Here is a 14424-nt window from a genome sequence, read left to right on the forward strand (position 1 = left end):
AGGTTAATACATAAAGAAAAAAACATTCACACATTTTACTGAAATTTTCAGTAAATAATTTTAAGCCATAATACTTACTATAAAATTAAAAGTTCAAAAGTTGTGTGTGGCTCTAAAGGAATTACAATTTGCAATGAAAATACCGAGCCAAATCTTTCTGATCTAACCAGAACAATCCCATAAAAAAAAAAAAAAATTGGTTGAAATTTGCAAATCTTAAAAAGAACACCAATTGCGAATGCACTAGGTATCATAGCTTAGTGGAAGATGGCAAGAAATAGATGCTTTTAATTTGGAATTGTACAAGAAAAATATTAGGGGAAAAAACATTCAGCTATTACTGACAGCTATTACTTTAAAAAAATATTAGATCATTCTTGTCTTAAAAACATAAAATGAATCCAAGCCAGACAGTACTGAATTTCTACACAAGCCTCTTTTGCATTCAACGTTGTTTATTGAGGAGTGGATGAGAGACTACGGCCAGACATGCCAACGACACTTCACATTCAAGGGCTGGAAGCCGGAAAGCTTCCAAATTGAGTCACTGTGTGAGCCTTTTGGGGAAAAGAAACAGAGGTGACATCAAATATGACATCTCCATGCTTGTAGTTTATCATCAGTTTTTTGGAACTTTTGGATCTACTGGTTTGCTGGGTAGAAGGTTTCTTTCTACCCTACAGAAAGACTCACTCCTGTTAACAGAATGAATACTAGGTGGATAGTGATTTGTTTGAACACACATCTACATTGAGTAACTGTTCTTAAAGCTGTTTTTCCTTACGTTTCCTTATGTCTAACGAGAAAAATTAATTTTATTTCCTTTCCCCCTTCACCTGGGTGGGTTATACCAATAGAAAAATACTCTTCAGTGCTATTGCAGGGCTTACAGGAAACTCCTTCAGTGCTCTGGTAGAAATTCACGGAAACTCCCCTTCGCGACGCGGCTCTGGCTCTTCCTGCTTGTGGCTCTCCAGAAGAATGGCCTACACACAACACTACCGTTCTCTTTTTGCTCAAAAACAAAACAAAGAAACCTAAACAAAAGGGTAACGTTTATTTGGAGTTAGTTTTGTGGTGCGTGATATTAAGGCCCTTCACGCAGAGTTCAGGAGCTCCTGTATGGCGGCCTGCTGCTCGGGACTGAGCTGGGCTATGCACTCAGTCCACAATCCTCCAGAAGTCTAGGGAGAGAAATATTGTCACAGATTAGACATGGCGAAATGCTCGTGTAGAAGGACTTCAAGAGTCGTTATAGTTAGACTGTAATAATGCCAAAATACCTTCTCTCTAGGTAGCTGTTTGATGAACAGCATTGTAAAAGAAATCTGTTTCTTTAAAGTTCATTTCATTTGCAGTTAGTTTTCTTCAGTTCTCCATTGATAAAGCTATACTAAGCAGATGACACCTTACAGTAACCCATAACCACAGGAATTTAAGAAAGTAAAAAGCCACTAAAAATGTTTTGATATGTGACAACTTACTAAATCTCCTTTTTTCCAGATAGGCAGAAAAACTACACATAATGAGCATGTATCAAGCACTAACTGGGAGGTTCAAAATGCCTCCAATTTAAGATGAAGGTTTTAGTTCTAACAAATAATAAGAACACATTGAAGGAGTCTATTATGTATAGTCCATTTGAGGCTTAGAGACAAAAGAATACAAAACTGAAATTTCCATATCTTGTTAGATGAACCTAGAGGATATAGGAGGAAAGCCAGGAAAAAAAAAGGTTAATTTCCCTTTCCCAATTACCTGTACTTGACGAACTACATTAGCCAGACGTTTGGCACAAGGGTCGTCATGTTTAATTGCCTCATGCATTTCTCCTTCTGCAATTATACTGAATATTTTGGGCAGGTTGGTATTATTTGGGCCAAGAACAATTGGGTGATTACTGACAAAAGAGAAGAAAACCCTGATCAATGAAATTGTATAGGAAGTCACTTCAGCTCTCACACTTTATACACTTCCTCCAACACTGAATTTTGTTATCAGGTCTCTGTAGAATCAACTGTCCTGGCCGGGCATGGTGGCTCATGCCTGTAATCCCAGCACTTTGGGAGGCAGAGAGGCAAGAGGATTGCTTGAGTCCAGGTCTCAAAATAAAAAAATCAGCTGGGCGTGGTGGCACATTCCTATAGTTCCAGCAATTTGGAAGGCTGAGGCAGAAGAATCGCCTGAGCCTAGCAGGTCAAGGCTGTGATGGCTGTGACAGTGCCACTGTACTCTAGCCTGGGTGACAAAGTAAGATTCTGACCCAAAAAAAAAAAATCTGTCCCTTAAGTTTAGTAGGAAGAAAACCAGCCAATCTCATGTATTAGCCCTTCAGTTTTTCCCTATAAAAAAATACAAGCCAGGTGTGATGGCTCACACCTGTAACCACAGCACTTTGGAAGGCGGAGGAGAGGATTGCCTGAGCCCAGGGGTTTGAAACCAGCCTGGGCAATATGGCGAGATCTCGTCTCCACAATAAATCAAAGAATTAGCCGGGCATGGTGACGCATGCCTTTGGATCCAGCTACTTGGAAGGCTGAGGCAGAAGGATCGTCTGAACCAAGCAGGTTGTTGGCTGCGGTGGCTGTGAGCATGCCATTGCACTCCAGCCTGAGCCACAGAGTGGGACTCCAACTCCAAAAAAAAACAAACAAAAAAAGAACTGGGCTCATTCCTCAGGACTGTGTCAAGGGCCATACAGCAGAATGCTCTAAGTGCTTTACAAATAATTGATGATGTATTTTTAAAAAACAAGATATTACCAATAATAGTTTCTTAACACAAATTTTATTTTGCTACTGTAAAATGGTTTCTAAAATAAACCTAAAGTTCAAAAGGGTCATATGAATATTTTAAGAGTAAGCTGGGAAATAAATTACAGGCATTTTAATAGAAACGTAATAGTAAATATAAGTAGTAATAGTAAATGTAAGTAGAATTCTTATCTTTGTCGTCAAGAGAATTTCAGAAACATCTTTTTAAAAAGAAATTATCAAACAGCATGAGTGAGAACTGGTTGTTTCAGATGCAGGAACAGGGAGTGTGGTAGTGTGTAGTCTGTAGGATGGCTGTTCCACATCTTAACAATATCCTTAGTGGGAAGACTCAAACATATTATTTCTGTGAACCTGAACTTAACCAGGCATAGAAGAATATGTCTGTTGGTCTATCACTACAAACTCCAGTGGCTGTAGCCTTTAGATTTATTTGTGAACTTAGTACTTAAAAATACTACTTAATAGTGACAGAGACTAGATCTGACTAATGTTTAGGGGAAGCTGGACTTAAAAAAACAGACACTTGAGAACAGGACTTTAATTCGATAGTTTCTAAAGCTCCCAAGTTGTTACATTTCCTGGAAACACTCATGGGCATAAAACAGCATTAATTACTCCAGAGCCTAGGCCCAGATCCTGATGGCTTTTCTAGTACACAGTCCTTATTACCACCGATTCTTGAATCCAAAGAGCTCCGAATTTTAGATGGTCAAATAATGTTAACTAATATTGTATTTCAACCTTGTTCTATAAGAAGTGTGGTGAGCAACAGAAAGCTTGATGATAACATTGTTAAACCATTATTCTCTAAAGTGCCTCATCTGTTGAATTTAATTCCATAAATTACTCAAAATTAGATCGTATCATAAAGGCAGTCTAACTGTGATGTGGTTTTGTAACATGATCTATAAAGACAGCATTATTATAAACCTATACAACTAAGAATTGTGCACAGAGACCATGGGTTAAATCTAAAAAGGCTGATGCCAAGGTAGAAAAGCCGGGAAGCACTGTTTTCTGTGGAGGGAAAAAAAAATAAGGTCAGTCTGCTTTCTTACCTTTCAATCAGGTCACACAGATAATTGAAAGTCTGAACAGCTTCTTCTTTATCTTCATGTAGTGGAAGCCAAGATAACCAGTGTGGTAGGACCTCTTCCACGTTTACACAGTCAGGCTTGAACTTCATGATTTTCCCTACTGCTGAGATGCAGTTCTCTGTAGCATTGATATTTTCTTTGGTCTTAGTATCTGCAGACTGAATAACTCTTACCAGCAGTGGAAGTGCTTCTAAAATAAGCATTTAAAGAAAGGTCAGTTAAAACTTCATTTTCATGCAAATGAACATAAATACTTTTACTTTGGTCTGGTTATCAATTACAGTGAAGAAATGTTAAAGTGTATGGAAAGTTTTATCTTTTTAGTTACATTGTACAGAATGGTAACAAGGGAGCTTACCTCAGCATGGACAGGAGACTAGTACATTACTAACTCAGGAGACCAGGAGAGATGGGTAGATTTCAGAGTGCTCATGAACCAAGGCTACCTCAGCTTTAAAGGCTGCTCAGTTATATTCCCCAGTATATATGCTAAGGTTGTGGTATAACCCCCAAATCCAAAATGAAATGCACCCTGGTAGGTTGGTGTGGAGATTTGGTTCCATTCAGATTTCATTTCCATTTCTATGATAATGAAATTCTAAGTGCTACAGATGAGGTGTTTCAAAAAGGGGGAAGACTACAGCAGACATAGGCATATGTTTGGAACTGTGGTAGAAAAAATGAGGTTTGATAAAGGGGACGTCTGTAAGTAAATGCATGTAACTGAATAAACAAAAGTACCTGTACAAAAAGGGCGATAGTTATCTCCACCATACTGTGCCATGACTCCCAGGCCATATGCGGCTGCTTGCCTGACTTCCGGGCTGTTGTCACATACATACTGGAGCATTGGCCTTAAGAAATATTCTGCATATTTAAATGAGGCTGGACTACAGTGTTCTATGACATCATCAAAGATGCATAATCCCCATTGTCTGTCTGGCCATGGTCTATGTGGACACTACAAAAGAGATTATCTTTTAAGCTTCAAATACTGGTGTATATAAAGAATACAAAATAAAGATTCACTATAGTCTATTTACTTACATTGGTATTTCTGATACAGGCAATAATAAAAAAAATATAACAACAACCACTTCTTGCTACTAATGATATCCAAATTACTATGGAGATTTAATGAAATTTACATTTAAAAGACTTATGTGATTAAAACTAAAGAAAAAGTTACAAAATGGTAACAAAGAGGAGATGGCCCTAGCAGGTACAGGAGCACTACTACTTTAGCAACTTAGAGTCCCAGAGAGACTAGCAATCTCCATATTTAAGAGTGCTCATTAACCCACAGTACTTAATTTCTCATAATATATAAGAAATAAGAGTAGCAGCAATGTATATAAATTTACTTTGCAAAAGACAATGGTAGCCAGGTGTGGTGGCTCATGCCTGTAATTCCAGTACTTTGGGAGGTAGAGGTGAGAGGATTGCCTGAGCTCAGGAATTTGAGACCAGCCTGGGCAACGTGGTGAAACTTCATCTCTATAAAAAATAAAAAAAAATTAGCCAGGCATGGTGGTGTGTGCCTGTAGTTTCACCAACTTGGAAGGCTGAGGCAGAAAGATTGCCTGAGCCCAGCAGGTCAAGGCTGCAGCAGCTGTGATCCTGTGACTGCACTCCAGCCTGGGCAACAAAGTGAGACTCTGACTCAAAATACAATGGTAATGCTATATTTTAAAAGTACAACAAGCCGGGCTCGGTGGCTCAGCCTGTAATCCTGTGCCTTGGGAGGCTGAGGTGAGTGGATTGCCTGAACCCGCGAGTTCGAGACCCGCCTGGGCAACTTGGCGAGACCTCATCTCTACAATAAATCAAAAAATTAGCTGGGCGTGGTAGTGCGTGCCTGTAGTTCCAGCTACTTGGAAGGCTGAGGCGGAAGGATTGCTGGAGCCCAGCAGGTCGAGGCTGCGGTGGCCGGGAGTGGCCACTGCACTCCAGTCTGGGCAACAGAGTGAGACTCCAACTCAAAAAAATAAATAAATAAATAAAAATTTAAAAAGTACAACAATAAGAGCTGCAAAGATCTAACTTTATACCTTAATTTGACAGGTTAAATTATGTGTACCCCAGTCTTTAAAAAATTGAAAGCCCAAAAAGAAAAACCTCCAAACATGTGATGATAACTGTCAATTTATAACTTATTTTTAAAAAATTGAATGCATAGGTTGTTAGATAATGATGTGCCAATGTAGATCAGTAAATTGAAACAAATGGGCATACCACCCATACCACATTACACTCTAGGAGGGGGCACTGGTCATGGGAGAGGCTATGCACATGTGGGGGCAGAGGTACAGGGGCAGGAGATTGCCCAATTTGACTGTGAACCTAAAACTGCTCTAAAATATAGTATATAAAACATTAAAAAAAAAAAACCCAAATATATAATCCCATTAGCCATAATCCATGGTCCGTGGAAAGAAAATGCAATAATTCTGTTTCCGTTGATTAGTTTAGCAGTAAATAAGTAATCTGAAATAATGAAAAAAATCACTTGTACATCTTTCAAATGTATTATAAAGTAATTGGCCTATGGAGAACCAAGTTAGCAATCTTCATGCATATACTGAGTCAGATAATATATAGGGCAATTAAGTAAACTTGATAAAATTAAAGATGTGCAATATAGAAATTATAATATCAGAGACATTTTAATCTGAAGTATAAGACTTTATGTTGCTATGAATGAACTGCAGTCAACTATACAAAATAACTGTAAGAGAGGTAACACTTACAATTAGGTTGACAATTAATGGAAGCAGCTGTTCAAACCATGGTAACACCTTTTCCTTGTAGCTACTGAATATTGAGTGTAAAATATCTGACACTTTGGTCAGAATATAAACATCATTATCATCCTAAAAAATAAAGCACACACACACACACACCCATATGGATTAAAAGGTATCCCACTGTCAAGAGTAACATGTATAAAAATCTAAAAATGCAGAAAATTAATTTCTCTTTCTTGTCTTAAGGGCCTATCAAGAGTCTGAACTTGAAGTAACTGTAAAGATTGGGTGCCACATCTCTTCCCTGCCTATGGAAAGTTAATGGTATGTGGCAAGTACTTTACACTTAGTGCAAAGATATTCCTTGGAACATATTTAAAATAGAAGATTGAAAACTTGCTCTAAATTCTGAAACGCAAGTGTTTTTGCTATTTTTGCTTTTGCCGCATGTCCCTTTTCCTTATTTTGGGGTGGAATGGCGGGAGACTGGGGTCCCCCTGTGAGTGGCCATTTGGGCCTACCAGCACGTGAGCAGCTGCAGGGAACTGGGATGACCTGCCCTGTTAGCACAGGCTCACCACGAGACACATGCCAGATGCCAGGCTCTAACACATGGTAAAACATGATTGATGGTGCTGTGTGGTTTGATGAGAGAACTAAGTGGTGAAGAAGGCCCCAGACTGTCAGCACTGCGACTGGGCAATCATTTAACACTGGAGTTCGAGGTCACTCATCTTCAAAACAGCAAGAGCACCACCAAATACCAACGGTCGACGTGAGCAATAAGTGAAAGAAAATACTAAGAAAACTGCAAGATGTTTTGAGGAACAAGGCATAACAACAACATGTGCACACAGTACCCAAAAGATACATCTGTTTAATTGCAAATTATTCTGTAAATTAAGAAATCAAATATGTCAGATTCTTCTGCTAAAGGTTATTAATAATATGTTAGAATGACAGGCCAATAAATTAGAAACTGAAGTATGTAAGCCTTTCAGATGTAAATGGTCAAGTAAATTAAGTTCCAAAGGGAATAATTTACCTCATCTTGTAGTGACTCTTCAACCTGTTCATCATAGTCTTCATCTTGTCTTTTAACTAAAACACACCCAAATAAATGTTTTTAAATGATCACCAAAATGGTCAAGGATTACGTTCAGAAATAAAAACATGCAAAACTTACCTTGTCGCAACTCCTGGTTTTTAAAATGTTCTTCAAGCTTTGCTTTCAGTATACCTCCCAGTTCCTCAAAGTGTTCATTATTGAGACATCCGTCTCCCATTACTTCAATGCACTAACGAAGTTGAGGAAAGAAAGCAACTCATATGATTACGGGTATTTGGAATCAAAAGCTGAACTGCAGTAAGAATCACATGGAAAAATGAACACAGTTCAATATCATAGAAGGTTAATGATGTGCGTATGTTTGGTTTATATTTAGAGTAATGGCATCTTAAAGAGAGGAATTAGAAAAAGTATTTTTATTTTAAACATTACTGAGCATGTCTTGTATGCCAGGCGTTATGCTAGATATGGGGGATTCAAAGATGGAACAGACAAGTCAGCTGCTAAGGAACACAATTATGACATCCACACTCTGTACACACAACACACAAAGAGAACACTGAAGAAAGGGTTCATCTGCCCTGTAAGGGCATTACAGGTGGACTGAATGCTATGGGCAAAGCCATGGAAGCATGCATTCTTTGTTCTTCAGAAAAACAAAAGAATCTGAATTGCAAGAGTCTACATAAAAATGTAGGAATTTTTAAACCAAGCTTGGAGCAAGCTATGGAGCTGTGCGCAATGGAGTGACACTGTGAGTACGAAAAGGGAAGCAACTCTCAGGGAAAAGCAAGATCGTGCTTCAGAAAAGGAGAATGAACTGGGAGGAAAAGAAAGGAGATGTCTGGGGTAGACCAAGGGAAGCTATTTCAGCAGCACAAGTAAGAGACAGCAAAGGAAAAAAACAAAACAAAACAGAAAGCACTTTAGGCAAGAGACTAGGACAGGGACTGGAGATGATACACAAGCTTCTGCAGTTGGATTAGAAACCAACCAATCAAAACTGGAATACTAGAGTATTTAGGATTTCTTGTTTTCCCAAAGAATGTGTGTTTCCATGCCTTTGCCCACATCATTCTCTCTACCTATGATGGCCTTCCAGATTTACCCTCTCTTCAGTGCCTACTCTTAAACAAAAATAATAATATCAAAATACTAAAACAACAGAATTAACATTTTCAGTTAAAAAAAAGAATTTATGCTATAGCATATAAAAACTTATTTAGCAAGACTACTAAGTGAACATATAACCTTATACATAGTCTTTAAGAGAAAAATATTCACCTTTGCAAAAGAATGCATTATTTCGGAGAGGACTTCTGAATCTGGTTCTGTGCCAATGGCCTTAATTAGTGCATCACACATAAAATGCCACATCTGTGTGAGATACTCAGGACCACGGACGCGTGCACACTCCAAGAGAAGAGGCATGGATTCTGCTGCTGCCACTCGAACACGTTTCTTTGTTAAGGAAATGCCATCACCAAGGAACCTCAAAAGATGTCCTATCATTTTGCACACTTAAATGTTATTCACTGCCCTAATGGAAGTGCTAGGCAACTCCTATTTATCTAAGACAGCTATCCAGTAGCTCGTGTTAAATATAAAGTGTGTATAAAAATATAAAAATCTCCCTGCCCACGAGACATACCTCCTGTCTCCTCTGTCACCCACAATGAAACAGGAATGAGTCCAATGGCAGACAGGGTGAAGGGCCTCCTGCTGCCCAAATGCTGCCCCAAACACAAAAGTGACTGTGAAGGGACCTGTGATCACTAAGCCAAGTCTCAAAATGTGCCTACCTCACACCTTACTTAGGTAATTCACGTTTCTAATAGCTGTAACCGAATATAATTTTCCTGAAGGAACTACTGAGAACTTCTTCAGTTTTCAATAAAGATTAAGTTGCCTCTCCCTATCTAATCCTAATGATCAAATAAGATTTTGTAACTTATTCTAATGAGCAATTCTGCTTATGACCTCTGGCATCCTGTGAAGTAAGACTCTGATGGGCAAAAGCTGTCTTCCGTAAAGGACACCACTACAGGATACTGTATGAGGAATCACAGCAAAGGGCCTTGGAGGCAGACAGATCTGGGTTTGGGTCTGGGCTTTACCACTCTCTCGGGCTGCCCTCATCTTACCCACCTAAAAGTCTGTGTGTGTGTACAGGCATAAAAAGGTACTATACATATTAATTTCAACTATCTTTGTATTGAGGAGGAAAACATTATCATGCAGATTTACTTGGAGATGCTTCCTTCCCAAAGGTGCCACCCTCATTTGAAACGAAGGCTTCTCTCGGCAACAGGAAGTTGAATTATCAGTGGGTGTCTAACCCAGTGAAAAAAGATCTTATTTTCTTAACATTACAGAAAGATTTGCGGGAAAAGTAACAACTACATACAATTGGAAGCATTTGCTCACAGAAAACTGAAACCAGAGGATGGGTATCATTTTCTTTCTCAGGATTTTGGCACAGGGTAAAACAAAGGCACATGAAGAGCACCAAGTTAATCACCTGAAACTAGTTAGTGCAAACATCAATCATGATGATGTCGATCTCAGTTAGCACAATGCCTAATACTTGAAGAAGTTGCAGTTTGACTAAATTCACATGTTTTGTGTTCAAAAGTTGCAGGATATCATCGTGGAAGTAGAATTTTAGTAGCGGGACCATCAGTTTGACAACCTGTTCGGTGTACTCCACAAAGCGTTCCTTCAGCTCCTTAGCGTAGCAAACCTGAAGTCAAAGTATTGGAGAAGAAATCAAGGTTCATGTTAATTTCCAGGCATTAATATTTATTAGCAAACAGCAAAAGTGTAAGGACCACAGAATGTTTTATATTGACCAGAACTACATTTAAAGTCATATTCAGGACTGTCAAATTAGTCTTCTAACTTAAAAGGAAGTTTAAAATGAGAAGGACCATGAAATGATTGTAGTAAATATTGTCATTCAAAGGTTGGAATTATTCATATCTTTTTTCTTGTGTGTGGAATAATTTAACAAAAGTTTCAGCAATATGTTGAACAAAATAAATCATTTGACTAAAAGTAATTCCAAAAAAATTAAAAAGCCTGAAACATTTCAGTTAACTATAGTGTATCACTTATTCTGTAAATCTGCAGCAAATAGGTTTGTTATCTGATATTTTAAAAAAATCAATATGACAGTGAAAGAAAGAGTGCTGTCTTTTAAACAATTGTCTCAGGCCGGGCGCAGTGGCTCAAGCCTGTAACCCCAGTACTTTGGGAGGTCAAGGTGAGAGGACTGCCTGAGAGACCAGGGTTTCGAGACCAGCCTGAACACCTTGTCTCTACAATAAATAAAAAAATTAGCTGGGTGTGGTAGAGCATGCCTGTAGCTCCAGCTACTTGGAAGGTGGAGGTGGAAGGAGCGCCTGAGTCCAGCAGGTCAAGGCTGCAGTGGCCATGAGCATGCCATGGCACTCCTGCCTAGGTGACAGTGAGACTCCAACTAAAAAAAAAAGTCTCTTCATTCTGCTCAAAAGATTGAATAATTTTATTTAAAGATGGTATTTGTATTTGCTTTTTTCAGTTGAGAAAGGGAAAAAAATACCAGAAAAATCCAAATTGTTTCTAATTTGTAGGCATTAAGTGTTGAAGAAAAGTCAAGAAATACACTTATTAAAGAGAATACAGTAACATATTATTAATACAAAGCAAAATTTAAGTCCTTTTTTTGAGTCAGGGTCTCACTCTGTTGCCCAGGGTGAAGTGCGGTGGCACAATCATATCTCACCACAGCCTCAACTTCTTGGCCAAGTCACTTTTATTTAAGTTTACTTCACTGCTAAATTTGTAATAGACCATAATTTCCAAATTCTAACTTTTAAAATACATATTACTCTTCACTCTCTAAAACACATGCTCAAATAGAAAACAAAAAGAAAACTCAGAACATAAAACACACACACACATTACCATAAGAGATAATGACCGATTTTCTTGCCATGTCTATTTTTTTTACACAACTGAAATACCAGTTTTGTTTACTTTTACTACCATAACACATTTTTGTTCATTCGTTCAAAAAATATTTCATAGTCAATTACTATAGACTAAGCATATACATAAAGAATTTTCAGTCAGAGTCTCACTCTGTTGCCCAGGCTAGAGTTCAGTGGCACAATAATGACTCCTGAACTCCTGCACTCAGGTGATTCTCCTGCTTCAGTCTCCTAGGTAGCTGGAACCACAGGTGCACACTATCACATCTGGCTAATTTTTTGTTGAGATGAGGTCTGGAGCTAGTCTCGAATTCCTGGGCTCAAGTGATCATCCTGCCTTGGCCTAGTCTCGAATTCCTGAGTTCAGGCGATCATCCTGCCTTGGCCTCTCAAAGTGCTGGGGTTACAGGCGTGAGCCACTGTGCTCAAGCCTGGTTCTTCAAAATAATTTATTTAGCAATGATTAAAAGTATACCTAGGAAATGTACATAAATAGATTATGAAAGGATGTAAAATCAAGTTTAGTGAAAACAGTGATCTCTTACCAACATCTGGCAGGCAGTTGATTTTTCTTCCAGTCCCGCAGTTTTAATACCAAAACTTTGCTGATCTCCAAGGTTCACAAATTCCCAACCATCATCATCACTCATATTCTCCATGTCTTGGGCTATTAACAGGGAAGAAAATAAATGCATATGAAAAACAGTAACAAGACAAGGAAATATTACAATGGATATGTCCTTGTAAAGACACCTACTATCTAAAAGGGCTACTTCAGGCTTAATTGAAGCTGTCTTCATTAAAGGCCCCATAACTACTGGAAGGTACTGCTGAAATTCTTTTCCAAGGATTTTGCACATTCTGGCCCAAGCTGAGATCATGTAAGAGATCTGGAAAAAAAAATTTAAATTAAAATGATGGATAAATACAGCATTTCCCTATTTATAAAAACATTTTATTAATATATTCATGGCAATAAGGACATTTTTAAGGTAATATACTTAAAATGTTCAGAATTAGTAATAAAATTCCTGTGAAGTCTCTTCTTTACATTGAGTTAGGGACAACAGGAGAGGCAAAAAAGGTCAAGACTTTGCCTGGTCCTTTTCTTCCTTTCAAGAAGCAATTATATTGTTTTCTCTCTTAGCATCTGAATCACCTAAAGAAACCAAACATGTCAACTCCTAGGTACTAACATTTTGAAATCAGAAACATTTTATCAGACTTTGTATCCTTACTTCCTGGCACTCTACTCATTAAACACTTATTAAAACCCAAGAAACAAAACATCTTTCTCTTAGCTGTTATGTTCTGCTTAATTGGCAGAGTATACTTCAGAGATCTCTTCTGTGCTTACAAAGATTTATGCTTACATACACTTAATCACCTACAAATTACCTACAGAGAATCTGGCCCTATTTCATCATCCATGTAACGTAGAAAGTGATTTTTGACTCCTAATATCTATCTGTCTGCCTAACTATTTAATCTATTACACATGAACAGACTGGTACCCATTTATTATTAAAATTTTTAATTTAAAAAATAAAGTCCATTAATTCCGAGTGTATTGGGTGTTTTCCACATATCAGGCACTGTACTACATGTTGGTGTAAAGGTAAACCCTATGGCTTACAGTCCCCGCAACCCCTTACTGTTAACAGTCTCTAGCCTTTATTTCTGTACACAGACAAATATATATTTGTATTTGTATGTCATTTTGCAAAGAAAGCAAAAAACAAAAAACAACAACACAACATAAAACAGCAACAAAAACAAAACGTGCTTTCTTTTCAAAAGGCTATGTTTACCTAAGTAAGTTATGGGAAACAATTACAGTGAGGCTGTATAATACAACAATTAGTTATATTAGATGTTGAGAATATCATTAAGATTTTGACAGAGGGTTGGGTGTGGTGGCTCATGCCTATAATCCCAGCACTTTGGGAGGCTGAGGTGAGAGGACTGCTTGAGCCCACAGGTTCAAGACCAGCTTGGGCAACTTGGTGAGACTTCATCTCTACAATAAATCAAGAAAAATGAGCCAAGTGTGGTGGTACATGCCTGTAGTTCCTGCTACTTGTAAGGCTGAGTCGAAAAGATTGCTTGAGCCCAGCAGGTCCAGGCTGCAGTGGTGGTTGTGAGCATGCTACTACACCCCAGCCTGGGGAACAGAGTGAGACTCCGACTCAAAAAGATTATGACAGATATTTATGCTACAACAACACAGTGTTGTAACTGCCCATCAACAAAACTCAACAAATTGAGAGCTGGGCAAGGATGTGTATAAGTATGTTGGGACATGTGGGAGGTGGGGGGTAGTGGCACATCTTCTGAGCTAACGGGATGTTTGTTCATAGGCAGACAGAAGAGAGCATGGCATGCTCTGAGACTGTTGGGTTCTGTATTAACGAAAGGGATGGGAAGTCACGAGATACTCAAAGGGTAAGGAGACATCTAAATGGAGGTGTCCAGTAAGTGAATGGATAAATGAGCCTTGAATTCTGGAGAAAGATCTGGAAGTCACAAGCATACAGAGGAAATCTGAAGCCCTGACTTTCGATGACATTTCTCTCCATGGGAATGAGGAGAGAGCCTAGGACGGAAGCCACAAGCATCAAAACTGAGTCAAACAAACAGCAGGCCACAGCAGACTGAAAAAAAAAATGGCTTTGAGAAGCAGTAGGAAAACCAGAAGAATTTCACTGACACCAGGGGTCAATAGCAACTCAAGAAACCTATCGCTCATTTTTTCCAGTA

At 38.5% G+C, this 14424-nt stretch overlaps 1 protein-coding gene across 1 annotated transcript in view; it reads right to left on the reverse strand.

Moving 5' to 3' along the window:
• Window positions 1-443: 443 nt before the first annotated feature.
• IPO5 (importin 5) overlaps window positions 444-14424 on the reverse strand; it is a 69147-nt gene continuing 55166 nt past the window's right edge. The window contains exons 16-26 of the mRNA XM_008073448.2: window positions 12422-12554; window positions 12210-12331; window positions 10337-10433; window positions 8975-9147; window positions 7808-7919; window positions 7667-7722; window positions 6625-6747; window positions 4616-4835; window positions 3836-4064; window positions 1759-1900; window positions 444-1184 (exon numbers count right to left, since the gene is read on the reverse strand). Coding sequence (XP_008071639.2) covers window positions 1098-1184; window positions 1759-1900; window positions 3836-4064; window positions 4616-4835; window positions 6625-6747; window positions 7667-7722; window positions 7808-7919; window positions 8975-9147; window positions 10337-10433; window positions 12210-12331; window positions 12422-12554 — 1494 coding nt within the window. The 3' untranslated portion in view covers window positions 444-1097. The remainder of the gene's footprint in view (window positions 1185-1758; window positions 1901-3835; window positions 4065-4615; window positions 4836-6624; window positions 6748-7666; window positions 7723-7807; window positions 7920-8974; window positions 9148-10336; window positions 10434-12209; window positions 12332-12421; window positions 12555-14424) is intronic.

The sequence above is a fragment of the Carlito syrichta genome, unplaced genomic scaffold (assembly GCF_000164805.1).
Source record: "Carlito syrichta isolate Samal-C Ts95f unplaced genomic scaffold, Tarsius_syrichta-2.0.1 Scaffold315847, whole genome shotgun sequence".
In the NCBI taxonomy this organism is placed as follows: Eukaryota; Metazoa; Chordata; class Mammalia; order Primates; family Tarsiidae; genus Carlito; species Carlito syrichta.